General features: G+C 37.5%; 1 protein-coding gene across 2 annotated transcripts; it reads right to left on the bottom strand.

Annotated features, from left to right (window-relative positions):
• CASP1 (caspase 1) lies at positions 1-14,184 on the bottom strand. 2 transcript variants are annotated; one of them, XM_077113105.1, is made up of 10 exons: positions 14,064-14,184; positions 13,350-13,400; positions 10,116-10,178; positions 7,010-7,125; positions 6,352-6,525; positions 5,691-5,925; positions 4,013-4,156; positions 1,117-1,226; positions 549-652; positions 1-121 (listed from the first exon to the last, which is right to left on the bottom strand). In XM_077113105.1, exons 1-9 carry the CDS (start codon positions 14,068-14,070, stop codon positions 554-556), a joined length of 999 nt encoding a protein of 332 aa, XP_076969220.1. In that variant the 5' UTR covers positions 14,071-14,184; the 3' UTR covers positions 1-121; positions 549-553. The 2 variants fall into 2 exon arrangements, with proteins under 2 accessions (XP_076969220.1, XP_076969219.1); XM_077113104.1 differs by having other exon boundaries at positions 13,134-13,400; positions 14,064-14,183.
• Positions 14,185-19,985: the final 5,801 nt, after the last annotated feature.

Raw genomic sequence — 19,985 nt, 5'->3', positions numbered from 1 at the left:
AAATAAATAAGCAAACAACTTTTCATTTTTATTTCACATTTATTAGAATGGTTAAGGAAGCATCTATGTCCTGCAGACATGATTCCCAAAGTGAGCACAGAATAACGGAATTCCTGGCTTCCTACAAGAAAAGGTAGTAAGTCAGACAAGAGGAAAAATTATACTACTAAAAGAATTGCAAGTTATAAGGTCACTCCACCCATGAAGACATATGTAGCCCATGTCGTATCTAATTAAAAGGAATAGCCCATGCCGTATCTAAATATTGCTCTGTTGTGGAGAAGAGAAGTGAAATCTAAGATTGAACTTTCATAATCTTATGGCCATCCATCAATCCACATCATCTGACACTGAGAAGGTACCATCCAACCCCGCAGAACCATGAGAAAAGAGCCAGGTGGTCTGCACTGAACAGCAGAAAGCAGGAAGGCTTCCTTCAGCATACCCTGTTTATTATTCTAGACCTAGACCAAGATAGAGTTTCAGCACAACCCCCACCCACAACCCTCACACACACACCCAGGCTCACAGACATTGATGCAACTTACTTATTTTAATATCCTGGGAAGAGATAGAAACGTCTTGTCAAAGTCACCCTTTCAGCTGTAGGCATCTGCACCCTACTATCTGGAGTCTCAAATGAAAATCGGACCTAAAAAAAGAAATGAAAGTCTGTAGACAATCTTCTTCTGAGTAGAAAATCTTCTTGTAAGCTGGAAAAGTTGCAATGAGTATTGCAAAAATAACTGAAAACAGAAAAAGTGCGTGCATCACTGAGAATCATGGCAGCATGCACTTCTAAGTATGGAGTGATTCCCAGACTTTTTAAATCGGGTTAAGGATCTGATAGCTATGATGTCCACAGGCAGATTAGAGTCCATCAGTTTGTCCATTCTGAGCAGGAGAAGAGTTAAAGCAAATGATTGTTTTGTAGGGGTCGTGGACCATAAGACCATATTGCTTCCAGGTTTGCTGCTTCAGCAAAGAACCTTAAACCTCATCTGGAAAGAAGAGCATATTTGGAAAATAAACATCTCCAGAGAGCTTCTTAGGTTTCCAATCGGAACAGACAAACATCCAGGAAAGTAGACTGGATGAAACATGGAAAAATCTTACCTTTCTGAAAATTTCCTCTAGGTCACAAGACCAGGCATGTTCTTGAAAAATTTTGACAAGTTCAATAATAAAAAGAGATCCTTGTATCGGATGTCGCCAAGAAACATTATCTGTGAATAAAGCACATTCAATATTTCATGAGAGGCCATTGCCTGGCCACAGAGAGCAAGCCCTAGGATTTCCACTCCAGCTAGGAAGACTCTTGAGTTCACTCAGTTTTATACAAACCACATGCCATTTTTCAATGACTATATTTGAAGTTCAGTGAATATATTTTTACCAACATAACAACAATTTAGGTCAGATGAAGGGCTCTGTATATTATACCGATATTAGGGTGGCAAATTTTCTGAGTTCAAGGTACACCAAGCCTAGTAGGGAGGGAGAGAAAGGCAGAAGGGGGTAGAGGGGAGAGATGGGGCCTTGGGAAAGAAACACCTCAGTGTGAACCCCAACACTGCTGCTGACACTGACTGAAGTTAACTATGTACTGTGAAATACAGGTCCTCACATCTAAAGGGGAGGGCAATCATTTCTGTCATAAAGAGACATTTGAGGACTAGATGTAGTACAGGACATGTACTCAGTCTGTACAAGGTAGTCATTAATAACTTTTAAATGACATACCTTATAAATAATTTAAGTCAAATGCTATTCAATCATAAGGTCTTTACACAAATAAAATACTAATTAAACATAAAAATGGTTTATGTTTAATTATGTTTAATTCTTATGTTTAATAAGAAAAAATCTACAAACTTAGGACAGATTAAGTTTATACCCTACTGAAGAATCGCAAGGTTTTATAGAGAAGGGAAATATTAAAGAAGATAGTGAGTGTATAAAATAGTAGAAGCATAGAAGACATGAACACATTTTAAAAGATACAGAGAAATTTGTAAGAGAAAAGTATAGTTATAGTTGTGTATATAGTCATAGACCAGTTCTTTCACCAAACTTTTAGCCAATAATAGTGGTAATAAAACCACAGTTGTCTTGTAAGGGTGGTTTCAGTTAAACGAAATGGGTGGGAGGAAGGGTGAAAACAGATCTATCTGCAAGTGCTTTATGAAATCAGGGGAGTAAATGGTCACTTTGGTTAGGGGGGGTATTAAGATGTGTTTGGGATTCAGAAAGGGGAAAATGGAGCTAGGTTTAGTAGTGGGAATTGAAGATAACTGAATTGGAGTTTCTAGGATCCATCTACAAAGGAGAGATGAGAAAAGTGAGGGAAAGGAGACAGAAGATGGATGTTGAGAAGCCAGGGGTCAATACATGAAAGTTTCTCACAACAGTTCACTTTGTGTGTCAGTTTGGCTAGGTTATGGTGCCCAGTTTTTGATCAAACACTGACCTAGTTGCTGTTGTGGAGGTTTTTCACAGATGGGATTAGCATTTACAATCAATTGACTTTAAGTAGAGATTACCCTTAATAATGTGGGTGGGCCTCATCTAATCAGTTGAAAGTCTTAAACTGGAAGATTGAGAATTCCAGGTATAAGAAGGAATTCTGCCTCAACACCACTCCCTCCACTCCTCCCTGCGTCCAACCTAAGGAATGTGAACTCAAGGCTTCAACATCACTCTTACTGGAATTTCCAGCTTCTTGCCTGCCCTACAGAATGCACACTTGCCCCCACCATTACATGAGCCAATTCCTTTTACTAAACATCTGTATATATGCTCTGGAGACTCTTGACTGATACAGCTGTAGTCAAAGGATTTTAAAGAAAAGTTATGTCTAAAATTAAGATTGAGCTCATTTTTTCCATTGCTGCTGTGTGAATCCTTTTATGCCTCAAGCATTCAGTAGAATCCACTGCATAGACTCAAACTATAAAAGCATGTTATCTTTAACCATTGTTGTCATTGTGGTTTTGACCACTGAAAAACAAAAACCCAAAGTATTTTGTTTTGATCATTAACAAAAATAAAATATCAGAACATAGGTTAACACTATGCAGAACAGGATATCTCTTGAGGAATCGCAGACTGATTACAGAAAATAATCCATAAACAAAATTCTTTAAGAAAAGACCAGGGCTAAGGACCAGAGGTCACCAAAAGAATGTGAATCCCCAGAAAATTGCTAAACGTGTTGGATGGATAGATTAAAAGGACTTTCACTTACACCTTGATAAGGCAAGTGGTTCAAGGTAAAACCTTGATTTCAAAATAGTTAGCATCTTTAATAAATCATTTAATGTGTACTTTACTCTGCATCATGCACAATATTTTACATGCATTGTTCAATTTAATCCTTGGGACACTAGCTCTTTTTAATCATTTATATTAGTGAGGAATCCAAAAAAAGTCCAGAGAAGCTACATAACTGGAACTAGTTTACAAAGTACTAAATGGCAGGGTAGGGATATGACCCCAGAACTCTTCTTCCAAAAGCTAGATTTAGAATATATAATAAGTGAGATTTGTTCCTTTTTATACACTTCATACTTCTGGTTAAACCCTCTTCACCTTAGGACCCCAATATGCCTTGTCTGTCTTTCTGTCCTTTTCCTTTGGCTATTTTTCTATAAATACATGATATCTAGGCAAATTGAACTGCTGAGTAATCTCTTCATTGTGGATCTTTTCTCTGCAAAGTTAGATTCTAATTTATTCAGTATAGGTACTCTTCAATTTAATTCTCTTTTGCCCCTTGTGGTTCCAAGAAATGTTTTTGTTCCTTAGAGGAGTTGATTAATTACCAGTTCAGTAGGAATATAGGTCTGTTTGTCTCTGTGGATAAAGGGAAGTGAAGGCGTAACTGGGAGGAATGTTTGACTTGATCTTGAAAAGTCCCATTAAAAGTTTCATGCAGGGATCCACATGCTGATGGGTGGGTGTGAGTTTCTGCATTGATGACCCACAGAAGAGCCTCCACAGAAACCATTACCTGGTGTAGAAGAGCAGAAAGCAATGAAATCTTTCTCCACATGGGCTTTCTTAATGGCATCACCCTCAAAATCTTCAGGATCCATTGAGGGGCGATTTACAGAGTCTTTTACTGAATCTTTTAGCCACACCACTCCTTGGTTTTCTGGAAAGACATCATTTGGTTTCTTGTTACTACCAACTGCCAAGAAGCAGATTTTCTCCCCTTAAACCTCTGTTCAACCATATCTAGTGATTTATTTGTTTCCATCTTTCATTCACATATACATATGTGGATTTTTTTTAATGTTTAAAAAATATTTTAATAAGCATATTCAGAAAGGCAGACAGGTAATGGGAAAAGGGAATTATTTTACAGTGAAAAATTACTATGAATAAATTTAAAACACCTAATTTATAACTTTAATTTGTGTTGTATTGAGTTGCAGATTCTGAACTCTATTTGAAAACACATCATGAAACAATACCATTCCAAACAAAAACGATACTGCTTTGCTGGGGGTGGGTTAGGGAAACTAAGCAATTATTAACAAAGGCTTCTTTCCCCAATGCAATTTGTCAAGAGTTCTGAAATGTACTAAATATTAAGCAAATTAAATTCATGATATTATTAAAATTTTAGAAATAGTGCAATTACTTGTCAAGTTATAGTGGCTACATTATGCAGAACAAAGTACTATGTGAAATACCTGTATAAACAAAATACAATTAAATATTTCTTCATTAAAAAGCTCAGCACTAACAGGACTAGATACAAAAAGTCAAAAATGGACAGCACAATAATACCTAATTGTAAAGTAATCATGTTAAAACACTGAATGAAGCTGCATCTGAGCTATAGGTTTTTTTGTTTTGTTTTGTTTTTGTTTGTTTGTTTTTGTTTGTTTTGTTTTTGTTTTTTGCTTGTTTTTTTGTCTGGTTGTTTGTCTTTTTTTTTTTACTATTGTTATTACTTTTATTATTTTTTTCTATATATTAACATTCTATATCTTTTTCTGTTATGTTGCTAGTTCTTCTAAAGCGATGCAAATGTACTAAGAAATGATGATCATGCATCTATGATCTATGTGATGATGTTAAGAATTACTGATTGCATATGTAGAATGGTATGATTTCTAAATGTTGGGTTAATTTTTTTTTCTTTTTTTCCGTTAATTAATAATAATAAAAAAAAAGCTCAGCACTAGGTATTTTAGTGGAATGTCTTTCATTAGGCATACTTTAAAAAGATAAGATTACAAAAAGTAAAATTCCCAAATATTTGCACATGTGCCATATCTGCAAACATGCTTGAGAAATTTACCTAAAACGCTCTTGTAATATCAGTTTGCAAGAACTTCACAAACCTGCAAACAAAATACATCTTTTTTAAAAGATTAAAATGGCTTCTCACACCTCAGGGACTTGCTTTTTATCAAGTATTGTTTTATTCTTTCCTTAGCTTTATGGGAATTCTAAGAACAGACAAATGTTGAAGTAAGTCTCAGGACTCAGTTAAAAATGGAACTAATACCTACTAGCCACGCACACAAGTCACAGAAACTACAATTCTGTTTGGTAACAGTAGGTGTCCTTTGACATTGAGGTGTAGGCACTAGGCAACTGACAATTACTGGATGCCTACACGTGACTCAGTCTGTCCTTGAACATCTCGTGTTCTAGCACACCTCAGCACTTACCACCACGGCAGGCCTGGATGATGATCACCTTGGGTTTGTCCTTCAGACTTGGACAGTTCCTGTTGTTGAGCATTTGAAAGATGATGTTGACATCTAATACATCAGGGACTTTCTCAGAATACGTCTTCCCACAAATGCCATCCCGAATACCATGGGACATGAACACCAGGAAAGTACTATCAGAGGTCCGGTGCTCTGGGCGGGCAGCAAATGCCTTCAGCTCGGTAGTCATGTCCTGGAAGAGAACATACCACTGGTTTTTAGACTATATGATTCCATATTGTGGTGCCTTGGGAGTTCAATAAGGGGACACTTATGGAAAAGAAATTCTCCAAATTCTCTCAATTTGGAGAAAATTGAAGAGAAAGGATATGGGAAACCATCAGGGATTTCTAGTACAAAGTGGGGGGGTTATTGAATTAATAGAACACTTTTTAGTTAAAGGTTCCCCCAGGTTCTTGCTACCAGAATGTGTTAGAAAGGGATATGTAGCATCAGGCAACATCCATGGATGAATGCAGATTTTAGGCTATCCTGAGATTAAGTTTCCTGGTACCATAACTAAGGTTCCTATAACTGTTAGGGAATGTAAAGGGCATATTACTCCTTGTTAAAGAACAGGGAGAGATGAAAGGTTTTACTACAGTGTGATAGATCTTACCGAAGCAGTGAGATTCTCCTTCACTTCCACACTGTACCCCAGACCTTCTAGCAGTATCTTCATCTCTCTGATATCAGCATCAGACCCGGCCCTCCTGGGAAGACAGTCAAACTCTGTGTTGCAGATAATGAGGGCAAGACGGGTGCGGGTTGACCTTTCCATTACTGGGTAAATCTGTGGGAAATGTAGATTATATATACAATCTTGCTCTCTTTAATGGTGAACCCTATATTAAGTATATATTTCAGAGATCTAAGGTAGCTTTTACTCCCTTAATTCCATCTAGAAACCAAAACGCATGAACCATAGAAAAAAATGGTGAAGAGGAGTGAGTCCTATTTTAGGAGTAGAGATGGAATTTGCAAATACCCAGATAACATTCGAGAACTTAATGCATCAAACAATATCTGACACATAGTGAGAATGTATCAGTTATTATTATTATTATTTATTTATTTACTCAGGGAATTGGACCAAATTTGGAATTCTACACTATAACCCTGGGATTCCTAGAGATAGCTATCTTTATGTAACATGAGCAGTATAATGATTCTCCACATTCTCTCAATGGAATTGGCTCTAAGAGCGAGCCACGGTACTTCAGAATGGCCTCAAAGTGAATCTTTGACCCTCGTTCCTTGTGTTCTAGACATAGCACCTCTGCAGACTTTTCTTTCCATATCCTTTGGGCTGTGTCTTGTGGGCAAAGCTTGAGCCTCCCTCCAAGTTCAAAGGATGTGCACTCAGCGCGCGTGATCTGCACCGCCTGAAAAGCTGCAAGAGACAAGAAACATTATGAATAACGCCGTCCCTGACGATCCCACTTGGGGTTCCTAACAGCATCATTCAGGTGTAAGCCAGGAAGGAGGAAATTTATTCTGAGGAGGAGAATCCAGGGTTAGTCATTAACGCTGTTGAGTGAGTGCACCACGATTTGAACACATTCTAAGACAGAAAGACATAGGGATGTACTTTCATCCTTTAGGATCATCAGTTTACAAATATTTTGGATAAAAACATAAGAGAGATCTATTCAAAGACTATGCATGGCAAAATTCTCAGAAAAATAATCAGTATGTTTATAAGACACAAATTGAATTCACCAGATCAAGAGCCTGGGATAAAGGTTAATGGGAGTAGATCTTGATTATATTTAAATATTTTTTAAAGATACATATTTCTCTTTTGTTTATTTACTTACTTAACAGGCATAACAGGCATGATATTAGGCATTAGAAATATTTTTTAAAATGAGCCCTTGTCCTGTCCTTCAGGATGACTATTTACTATGTGTATATATAAGGATGAATAAGAAGAATATTAAATATATGAAATAGAGTAAAAAATATTGCAATCAGAGTACACACTAATGGATTCATAGCACTAAATATTGCACAAATAATATTATGAGTAGGAGTTTTCACAGTGGTTTGTGAGAAAAGCCCAGACTTACTATTTGATCAGAATTTCAACACTAATTGACAATCTGATGTACTTGCTAAAGAAGTTAATGCAATTTTTTGTCTGTTTCAAAACAGAAATGTGTTTTCTAGATACTTGGAGAGGCTTTTAAAAACTAAACTACTAAAACTAGAGGCTTATATGCAATTTTGAACTCCAGTTTGAAGAGGAACTTGAAGAAACAGGAGTATATTCAGTCTAGATAAATCAAAGCAACATGAAGTATGTTGACTATGCAGAAGGTAAGAAATCATTAGTATGTATATATTAAAGGAAACTGTAGAAACTTTCATTAGATGGAAGATATTTTCTGCCTCTTCGCAGGAAAGTCTGGAGAACAATGGGAAAAATTAAATAGAAGAATTTGGCCATCAATTATAATTAATATACCTTAGTAAGGAAATGGCATCCCATAAAATACACAAGCAAAAATGCATGGATAATCACTCTCAATAGATTCAGCAAAGCAATTTCTAAACTTGGTGAAAAATTTTAATTCCTTCTATCTAAATTTATTCCAAATATAAGGACTTTTTTTTTCAAAGAGAAAAGGGGAATTTCTAAACGAAGTTATTCCAGAATTGTGGGTAAAAAACTGTTCTAGGACAAATAAAACACTGATTATTTCACAAGCAAAAGGCTGGATTGATATTAAAATAAGCTTTACTAGTAAGGAATACAGTGCTTGAGGACCTCCTCAGGATAGAACAGTGCTGAGACCACCATCTTTAGGGTAGAGCATGGAAAAATGTCAAGAGCATCCTTGTCATCCAGCACCTAGGAATTTTCTGTCTCACCTCCAGTATTACATAGAATGAAAACTTTTTGCTTAAATTTTGTTGTGGTGGAGATTGGCTAGCTTTTCAACATGATTGTTTTCTCTTCTTCCTGGATGCACAGTTGTTTCCTCTATTTCCACCCACTTTTACAGTTAGGAACAGCAATGTGACTGAGTTCTAGTTAATGGAATGTGGCAGCAATAAAATATGACTCATCTAAGTTTAGCCTATAAAAATCTCCTACAAATGACTTTCCATACTCTTTCCAGTAACACTAACTGGATGGTGATGATTCCGGTTATGTTGATATTACATGTTTCAGATATCAAAGCCACAGGATGGAAGGTTTATAGGTGTCTGAATTACCAGTTAGAGGAGAGCTTCCTGCTGATCAAGAATGCCCATTTTAGACTTGTCATGAATGAGAAATACATTTTTATCATACCTAAACAATTATAAATGCTTAAGTTTGTCAGAGGATCTAGTATTACCTTAATTGATATGGAATTGTTTAGTGTTACTTCTGTCATTGCATTTTTGTATAGTACTGATTTGATGGTAGAGATTCTTAAATCTCTGTTCATTCATGTTTTATGTTTCATGTAAGTCAAATAAAAGCAGGAAACTCACTTCTCTAACAAGTCCACAGAACAAGGCTTGGGACACAGTGTGTATAGTAAATACTTTTTCTAATGGCCTACTAAATATTTGTAATCCTGATGAAATAATTAGGTGAAACAGTCTTTTAGCAACTATTTATTGCATACACACTATGAGCCAAATACACCATTAGGAGGAAACATATCTATGAATATATCAGACATGTTCAATTTCCTCATAAAGCTTGAAGTCCAATGGGGAGAAAGGATGGATTTAGGGAAAAAAAAAAACATAAAACAAGAAAATGTAATGAAAATAATGACCAGAGAATTACAGGACACTGTAGGAAAAGGGGCTTGAAAATGTTGTGGTAGAAGGACAGTGCAAAGGTGGCTTAGTGGCAAAATTCTCGCCTGCCATGCCAGAGACCTAGGTTCGATTCCTGGAGCTTGCCCATGCCAAAAAAAAAAAAAAAAAAGTTGTGGTAGAAGTAGAAATGGAAAGGAATATCTGGATTTGAGGGAAGATTCAATAAAGCTTAGCCATTGTTTAAATGTTGGAGGTGAGGAAGAAGAAAAAGAGGGAGATCATTTCAGGTTTCTGGTTTGAACAACTGAGCAGTAATGGAAACAAGACAAGGGACACTGGAAAAGAAGTGCTTTGGTATGTGAGGGAAGATGGTGAATTCAGGTCTGGGCATGTTTAGATAAAGATATCTGCAGATGTGAGTTAATATGCTCAACAGGTACTTGAAACTGTGAGAATGGATGAAGCTCCTAAAACAGAATAGATTAGTGAAAGAACAGGTTGGTGATTCCTGAGGATCACCCATAGCCCGCTCAGTCTGGGTTCACTCATGGATCAGTAGATAATGTCAAGGAATATGGAGTTCAAATAATGCTCTTATTTTGGAAACACCATTACCTGGGATGAAAGGAGCCAAGGTTGAGTTGTCTTGTGTACTTGGGCCATTTCCAGATTGGGGACCTGAGGAAAGATGAAATACATTAAAATAGTCACGTATCACCTCTGAAGAAACTTGCATAATGTGTTGGACATACTGAACTGAAAACTTCTTTTGCAGTTCTGACAGATAATTTATCTTGGTTCAAGATGTGATTTACCTGGAGCAACATCCTCATCACTGGGAAACAAAAGCCTCTAAACAGTGAATGACTTGGCTGTTACTTAACACTTGAGGCTAAACAAGAGTGTCTGGGAGTGACTTCCTTGATCTCTGTTTTCTATCATTAACATGGATTGAGACACATTAAGCTAAAGAATTAATAATTCTCTGGATATTGTGTTTCATGGTAGTTACTGAGGTCATCACTACTGCATGGCTGGTATGTGCAAAGTGAAGTTGTCTATCAGAGCTGACTTGGGCTTTGGAGATAACTATGAGTAGAAGTTATCTATGCTGTGCAAAATTGATCACAGGAGCAAACAGTGAAGTGACCCTCTAGCCTACCCCCAATCATAGGGGAACAAACTACAGCCCCAAGCCTGAGAAGAATTGGTGGAGTTCTCAGAGAAATCCATTTAGAATCTGTGAAGGAGGAGAGTCAGAGTAATGCAAGGTCTTTTACTTTCCTTCTGCAAAAAGAAGGTTGATGGGAATGCCTCCTTTATCCCAGAATCACAAACAGTTGTGCAAAGTCAATAAAATTCCCCCATAAATTTCTGAAAAATAGTCCAAGTTTGTTCCTTATTGATGTTAATAACCACCCATTTCCTCCTTCCCAGGTTCATGAAATACTGACTTCTCTATGGTCCAGAGAGACATATGGGAGATATCATTCGAAAAGTTTAGTGTTATGCTATATATGAGAGTTACAGGGAAATATTTTGTAGTCTTTATGAGTTTTGTTCCCATTTTCTTTATTCTCTATGCTACATCACTGTTAACAGTAATAGGAATCAAATGATTAATAATAATAATAGCTACCATTTGTCGTTTGGTCGCTTTGTGGTAAGCATTGAACTGGGCCCATTGCAGGCATTGGTTCTTTTACTGCATTAGCCCAGACGGATCAAGTAAATTTCCAAGCAGCATAGAGCAGGAAAGTGGTGAGACCAGGATGTGTCTGCACTATCAATGCTGGTCTCCTATAATCAGTAAGCTACTTTGCCACTGGCCCACAAAGGGTACTCCATAGTAATGCTTCTAACAGGAGCCCTGACAGCAATTTTGGAATCCAGCAGTTTTGGAATCTCCCATGCAACTGCAACCTGCTTGCCAGAGGAATTTGTCCTACTCTGAGGAGGAAAACACTGGATATCATCAGTCCTACTACTTGGTTGTAAACATCATTCCAATCTATTTTTGATTTAGCCTCCAGGGTCACTACTCATTGTGATGGTCAACTTCAAAAATGGCAAGAATTGAATTCGATTTTATTTAAGGTTTTATGAGGATCTCAGTATAACAACACCCACTTAAGAAACTTACTCCAGAAGCATAAGAATTGGCATGAGCTAACAAGTAGGAAACAATCAAGTCTTCTTTACAAACTACCCATTGAAAACAAGAAGGTCAAACACAAAATATGGTCCATTTCCCTCCTGTGATTCAGGGACAGCCACAGGATGTCTCATAAAACTTTGAACCCAAGGAAGTTTATTCCATCCTTCCCATCTAGACTTTTGTGCTAAATTACCATCAATAATTCATAATTATTAATTAATCAGTAATTTTCTGAAACAGACATTATGGCAGTAGTGCACATGCCAAGAATTTTTCCTACAAAGATCTCTTCCTTCAGTGTACATAGAATCACTACATCAAATTATCATAGACTATGACTCTGGCAAAACTGGCAAATGGATGAAGGGGGCAAAGCTATGCCAACTCTGCCTGAGGGAATATCATTTGATATATACAGAGGTAGGGCCCCCGTGTTAGAAGTGGGTTGTGCAAATGCCTCTAGAATTCAAGGACTGTAGGTTAAAAGGAATGTGGCATAAGCAAGTACTTTTGACTTTTACTGCTATTGATATTTATCTTTAATTTCAGAGCAGTGCAGGAGACTCTAAAATAACAAAGATCAATTGGAAGAAAATGAAATTCAATACGAGTAGATGGACACAGAACATATTTGTTATATGACAGGCATAGGCTTTCCCCACCCTCTAGAGAACAGCTTTCAAGGAATATCTTCTCCCTCAGAAGTGGCTTTAGGAAGTGCAACAGAAACCAGAGCTTGAATTCCACCAGAGCTTCCATCTTCACTCTATGGAGGAAGTAAAGGGTTATAAGAATTGCAACTCAGTTGCCCAAGCTCTGCACTGGGTCCTTAGAAGGAATGAAGGTAGAGGAGATAGGTTTCACAGAATGTTCCACAGCCTGATACCATGTAAATGAACAATTTCACCCAAAAGAAAAAGCAAAGCAACAGGACAACTGGAAAAAAGGAGCCTACTTAAACTCTTATTTTTCCATTAAGGTTGAACTTATTACCTGAGTCCTACACCATATGTCTCCTGGAAGTCGATTCTTGAAGACAAGTTGCAAAAAATTATTTTATTACAACTGGATGGTGGAAAGAAAGACCTTAGGTTTTCACATCAGACAATTACACAAGTGCCTAAGGACCTCTGGATTTTACAACAAATAAAAATAAATAATAGCATTGTGCCTTGCCAGGGCATGGAAGGATGCAGGATGAAGATTTTAGCCTGTTCTCATCAACCTCAACAAATCAGATACCACAGACACTGGACAAGAAATGATTTTGAATGCAAAGAAGGAAACTGAGATCAAAGGAACAAAAGCAGAGAAAAAAGAAAGGGAACGTATAATAGGGTCTGTGACAGAAATAGGGACCTGAAGCCACAGGCAGGGAAGTTCTGTGCAAATAGTCACTATTAATGAAGAAATAAGATACTGGACTCAAAACACAGGCCCTTAATTGAACTTTAGTCTGAGTCATTGACCCTTACCTGCAGAGATCCCTAGTTTCTCTGCAAGGAGAGGATCTTCTTCACAAATGTGATTGATGAATATCTGGCTTGCCTGGGACCCTTTCTTTCTGACATTGTCAATCAAAGCTCGGGCCCTATCCGCGGCTGTAGGATTTTCGTCTCTTATTTTCTCCATCTCCTGCTGGTTCAGCACCTTGTCCTCTAGTAGGTCATCAAGGAAGGTATTTATTATACCTTTCTCCACTGATGTGATAAATAGCTTCCTCTTCTCCTTCAGGACATGGTCTGTTTGAAGCACAAGATATCGTAAGTCATGATAACAGCCTAATTTTCCTATCCTGTTAGCAACATGGAATTCACCTCCTCTAGAATTAATCAGTAAAATATCTCTCCACAGGGTTCTGTAATCTTGAAGATATCAACTTCTTTAATTCTATCCCTTCTCATTTTCTTCCTTTAGTGTTGCCCACATATTACCCACATGTGCTCAGGGAGTGGCCTGATGCCTGGGGTGTACTATTCCTGTGTTAGCACCTGAAGACCAGAGGTCCTCCTGACGAGTTCTACATTTATTCAAATCGGAATAAGGGAGAAATGAAACAAGCTTAGTCTGTTTTCTTTGGGGCCAGTAGCTGCTGCTACCCATCCTGTGCTGATTCTGTGCTGTCAGTCAGGCTGCAACATTTGAGAATTCTTTTAAGATTGCATAATGCAATAGGACACCAGAAAAGCCCTAGTTCCTTTCCGGCCCCGTGGTTCCCTTTCTAGAAGACTGTGAAAGCCTTCTGGGCACCTTCCTCTCACCCTTCTCTGCCCGCCCTCCTCCCTTTCTTCAGCTTTGCACACGTAAATCTCCATAGAGCTTAATTAAGGTCTCCAAAGGAGCCAGCCTCTTCCAAAACTATTTCTCCCCCAAGACATATCCTTTCAGACTGTAAAAAAACTCACCCGCCATGGCTTTTTTCTCTCAGCCTTGATGTGTGGTATGAAACTGAAAGCATGTTCCAACTTCCTTTACTGGCAGGGCGTGTATACAGATTGAGAAATAGCCACTGCACATGCATATGCATGTCTTTTCTTTTTTTTTTAATCCTAAAGAAATCATCAAACTGCTTAAACTTAGTCCGTGTTAAGACATGAGTCCTTGGGAAATTCTTTTCACCGGTACTTGGAGAGGGTCAAGGTAGAAGGAGAGTGGGAATTAGTGAATAACGAGGAAATGAAATAGTCTGTCAATAATTCAACTAGCCCAGTAAAGAACCCTAGTTCATTAGGAAGTGTAAAACTTCTCCTTGGGAGGAGTTGAGCTCTGCGCCCTGTGCCTCACCCAGTGCTTCTCCCTCTCTGCTCTTTGAAGCAATTCTGCTTCTAGGAATGGAAAAATTCTTTAACCAGAATCAAAGCTTTTCTTTTCCAATACTCTCTTTTTTCGATGGCTCAGTTTTGACAGACACTCTATTGTAAAGAATAAAAGCTCAGGCTTTGGACTCAGAATGTCTAAATTAGCATTTTAATCTTCCATTCTTGGGCAAGGCCTATGAAACTTTCTGACACATCAGTTTCCCTCTTTGAATAATAATTTTAGTAATAGTACACACCTATGCAGTTATGGGCATTAAGTGAGCAAAATGTGAAATGTGCTTGGAATATGGTCTGGCTCTCAGTAAATAATGATACTGATATTAATATAAATATTTTGCTCTGGAAAAATATTTGAGGCTAATTATTTGCAGATTATTTAGGTAAATGTATCTTTTGTGATTATCCCTATGAGGCTCATAATTCACTCATTTAGTGCATTTTTGTAGATGACCTGCTTCATGCCAGACACAGTTTCTAAGAGCCAGAGCTACAGAAGTGAACAAACAGATAATGATCCCTGCTAACATGGGAGGCAAACAGGAAGCCCAACAAGTAATTGGAATATTCAGAGGGCTAGGGTGAGTTAAGTGCTAAAGAGAAAAAAATAATTAGGGAAGTGGGTTATAAAATATTAGAGGACTCACTGAAAGTGTAAGTAGGGGAACCAGGGAAGACCCACGGTGAAAATGCTTTTTTGTAAGTTCATGTTCAATTAACTATCCACATGACCAATCAAATTCATCAACATAGTTAGTAAATTGTGAGCTTATTATCAAATGCATATATTACTCATTTATACTAATTTGCTTACCAAAAATACCCATGTTGATATTACTTTATTATATCAAGAGAATAAAGACCCAGTGTTTTTAAGACATTCAGTGTGTGTGTGTCTATGTGCGTGTGTGTGTGTGTGTGCATGCACACGTGTTCACATCTGTGCACAGGAGCCCATGGGAACTATCTAAATTAAACAATAGCAGCTGGATTACTTTGTTTTAAAACTGCACAATTTGAATCCAATTTGTCATTTGGCGTGTGGGCCGCCAGTTTTGCTTCCTGTACTCTAGGTTTAGTCTTGAGTTTATTTTAATTGGAATGGAATTCATTGTGCAGTAGGATAATTAGGCAGATTTTAATCTAAGCGGCTCATCAGAATATTTTTAACATTACTTTGCCACTTACCCAATTCAGTTTGCAGAGCAATCTTGTGCTCTTTGCCACAGGGGAGATTTGTGGCAGGGAAGAAAGGAGAAGCTACATGCACCTCGCTTCGCTTCCTCTTTCTAATTAATTAATTTATTTTCCAAGTACCTAAACCCTTTAAGGATCTCACATGAGAGAACTTACAGGATGAAAAGGATAAGATATAAAAAGAAATTGAGGAAAAACAAAGGAAAGAATCTTTACTACACTAAAAATCTATTTCCAGAGACTGGGAGAGATGACAGAAGTGTTTGGGTTTCTCCACCAGCCGGGGCCACCCAGCACACGCTGAAGTGGCATCTGGACCACAGAAAGGATGGCCAGGCAGCAGGCATAGGGATGCAGAACCATACGCACAGATTCCCATCTTCTGGGAAGTGAAGCAGAGAGCTACTTGATAGCAAGGGCCTACTGTACAGGCCAAAAAATGGAAACAACCAAAATGTCCAGTATAGTTTCATGGATAATTAGAATATTATTCAGTAACAAGAAGGAGCAAGTTACTGACACATGCAACCATATAACAGCAAACATTATGCTGAGTTTAAAAAGGCCATTACAAAAAAACATACTCTATGATTCCAACTATATGAAGTTCTAAAATAAACAAAGGTAATACGTTGTTATAGACATCAGATTACTAACTGCCTGGAGACAGGGTAAAGGGAGGTTGGGTGCAAAGGGCTTGGTAACATTCTGGGGTAATGGAAATATTTTGAGTCTTCATTGGGATGATGTCATATTTGAACATACATGTGTCGTTCCTAATCAGCCTGCACCCTTAAAATAGGTACATCTTATTTTATGTAAATTACATCACAGTAAAATTGAATTTTCAGAATGAAATTGACAATACTTGTAAGATAGACTGGATTAGAAAAGAATTTCTTTCCTTGGTTTTTTGGATACACTCTAGCCTCCACAAATAAGTAAAAACTCTGATCAGAGGAAGAGGTTTCTGTAATGATTGAAACAGAATTACACACCACTCTAGGTATATGGAGATTGTAGACAGAATGGAGATAATTTATATGGATGATGATGGTCAGATTATCAACTGAGATAAATACCTGAAAAATAGCATTACGTAGATAGAATTCTACGTAGATGAAATCGTCTTAAAATAAAGAATGTGGTAGTCCAACAATGAGTAGTGCTTTAAATGATACATAATGATTTAAAACTCCCCATGATAGATTTGCCTGTGATAAGTCTGCCTGGTGCAAACATATCACTTTTAATAACAAAGTAGGTATTATGGAAAGCTCTGATGTAGAGGGCAGAAGATTCTTGTACTTGGGTTCTGCTCGTGCTATATTCAACCCTTAGAAAGTTATTTAACCTGGATCTTGGACAAATTATTTAACATTGCATTTATATGAGGGGGATATTAACCAGTCTTAGTTTCTAGGACGAAATGACTATCTCCAATCTGTAGTAGTCATGGGCTATATCCTGGAAGAAGGGTGCTGCTAAATTATGTTTGTTTGTAGAGTGTGTCTAAATCTTTTCATCCTTTATCTCAGAGCCTATCACAACAACAATGTAATTTGGACTGGTTAAGTAAGCATTATTTCCATTTTGTAATAAAAAGCCTAGGTATCAGTTGGTTCTAATATATGTACAGAACTTCAGTGAAAAGGCAGTTCTCCTCCTCACCCAAAACTCTGCTTAGTGTAACTAGCTGTTCTCAAACCTACTATTGCGCTGGGAAAGATGGAGGATATAAGCAGAGAATAGGTGTTTTCATCTGTGAAACTTGCCAGAATGCAACACATCAGAGATGGATTGGCTTTTAAAAGAAGGGGATTTATTTAGTTGGAAACTTATATTCTTCAGAGGAAAGGCAGCTAACTTTCTTCTGAGATTCTCTGTTACACGGGAAGGCACAGGGTGACGTCTGCCAGCTTTCTCTCCAGGCTTTTGGGTTCCAGCGGCTCTCTCCTGGGAGTGATTCTTTTCTGCATCTCCAAACATCTGGGCTGAGTTGTGAGTGCTGAGATGAGGTTTGTTGAGTTGCTTGAGCTCTGCTGCATCAAGCTCTCTCATTTTAAGCCTCCAGCTAATTAAATTAAACATGATTCATTGCTGAGGTCACTCCCCTTAGCCGACTGCAGCTGTAATCAGCCATAGATGAATTTCGCATGCTAGTGATTAAATCCACAGCAACAGAACTATGGGGCATCATCACCTGGCCAAGTTGACACCTGAACCTAACTAACAATAGAATATGCTCCAGCTTTTATGGAATTGAAGAAAAGTTGAAGAAGATAAAATATTGGCCTAGGGATGTATTATAATGACAGTACAAGGGCATAATAAAAGTGCTATGAGATAGCAAAATAAAGTGAATTAAATATGACCTGGTGCAATCAGAAAAGCTGTACCAGGCTGGCAAGATACAATTTGTGAGATGTAGAAGGGAAGGTTTCTGGATTAGTTATAGGATGAGGGAAAAGATAACCAAGTTGTTGAGACTTTACTGCATTCTATATACTGAAATAGGTCTTATAACCTATTTGACAATTCTGGGAAGTTATAATTAGTATCCCAATTTTAAAGATCAGGCAATTAAGACTATAGTGGATATAGCTCTTCCTCAAAAGCAGAATTTATGAGATCAAAGTGTGGCTTGGTGGCTTTATTCCAAAGTCTATGCCTTTTTTTTTTAATCTACAGAGAACAGTGATGTGAAGCCATTGTAATTCAATGACAAATAACAATATGAACAAAATGCACAGACCAGAATCACCAGAGAGAGGGAAAAATAAAGAAAAAAATTTACTTGAATCAAAGGGTGCTTCTTTGGGACCAGTGGGAAATACAACTTGATAGATTGGGTCCAGATAATGATGTCTTACTACAGTCAGTCAGAATGAGGAATTTAAACCAATGTGAAAAGCAAGAGGGAGCCAAAGTAGCATTTTGAAGGGGATAGTCATGTTAACACACCTCTGAAGTGGCTACCTTCTAATGAGTGTTAAGCCCCATTTCTATACCAACAATATGGTGAAAATTCTGGCCTATAGAACCTAACTAAGGGGAAGGGCTGATCTTGAGCTTTGCATAGAGCCAAACCTCACAGAGGGTCAAAAGTGGTCTTGAATCTGGTGTGCAGAAAGTACACCTTCTTTAATTTTGGTCCATAGGGCTCCCACTGAAAATATGCAAAACTATACTGATGGATGAAAGATACAAACATAAAAAGCAAGCCACTATTACAGTAAATATGTAGGAAAAATAAGCCACAAATTTATCTTCAAGGATTTGCAGATATAGAATATATTATGAAGGGTTCAAATAAAGGATTTAAACAGCAATTCTTTTGAAATAAGGAAAAATCTGACAGATTAAAAGGAAGTGGAACTTAGATAAAAGAAAACTGTCATTGTTGGAATCAATAACAACATGGACAAGTTAAAAAGCAGACACATAAGGTTTGAAAGAACACAAGAGTTCTCGAAGAAATAGTTAACTGCCTTATCCAGAATGCAGCAAACAGAGATGAGGAGACGGAAAACACGGAAGAGTGATTCAGAGATATGAAGGATACAATGAGAAATTCTAATGTATATTTGATTAGAATTCCAGGAAGGTGGAATTGAGACAATAGAAGAGGGACAAAATTTAGAGAGAATTTTTTCAGAACCAATGACATGTATGAGCCCATAGTCTGAGGAGACACAATACAAGTCAAATAGGATAAATCCAAAGAACAACTGCTTGATAACAACCTTATGAGTTAGGCGTATTGGTCCCATTTTGCAGATAAAAAAAAAAAAAAAACAGATTTTCAGAGAGATCAAGTACTTGGCCAAGTGAGTGAAGAGCAACCTTGACCCGGTAGATTTATAACCTATTTGGAAAGCAGAAACTATGTGGAGTAGACAGAAGTCAAACACTGTGCCCCGAGATGCCTTCAGAGCAGAGAGATGTTTTCTCTGACCTTCACAGCGATCCCTTTTAGCATTAAGTTAGTTATCAAAAGTTGTCTTGAAGATATCATGCTGAATGAAATAAGCCAGACACAAAACGAAATAGCATATGGTCTCACTTATATGAAATAATTAGAATGTGTAAGTTCATAGAATCAGAAACTAGAATACAAGCTAAGAGGGGCCAGAGGAGGGGTAGGGGATGGGGAGTTAATGTTTAATTGGTACAGTGTTTCTGTTTGGGATGATGGAAGAGTTTTGGTAATAGATGGTGGTGTTGGTAGCACAACATTGTAAATGCAATTAACATCTATGAATCGCATATTTGAAAGCAGTTAAAAAGGGAAATTTTATGTTGCATATATGT

The sequence above is a fragment of the Tamandua tetradactyla genome, chromosome 8 (genome assembly GCF_023851605.1).
Source record: "Tamandua tetradactyla isolate mTamTet1 chromosome 8, mTamTet1.pri, whole genome shotgun sequence".
Classification (NCBI taxonomy): Eukaryota; Metazoa; Chordata; class Mammalia; order Pilosa; family Myrmecophagidae; genus Tamandua; species Tamandua tetradactyla.
The sequence above is the reverse complement of the archived record's forward strand: the minus strand, read 5'-3'. Positions and strand labels throughout refer to the sequence as shown.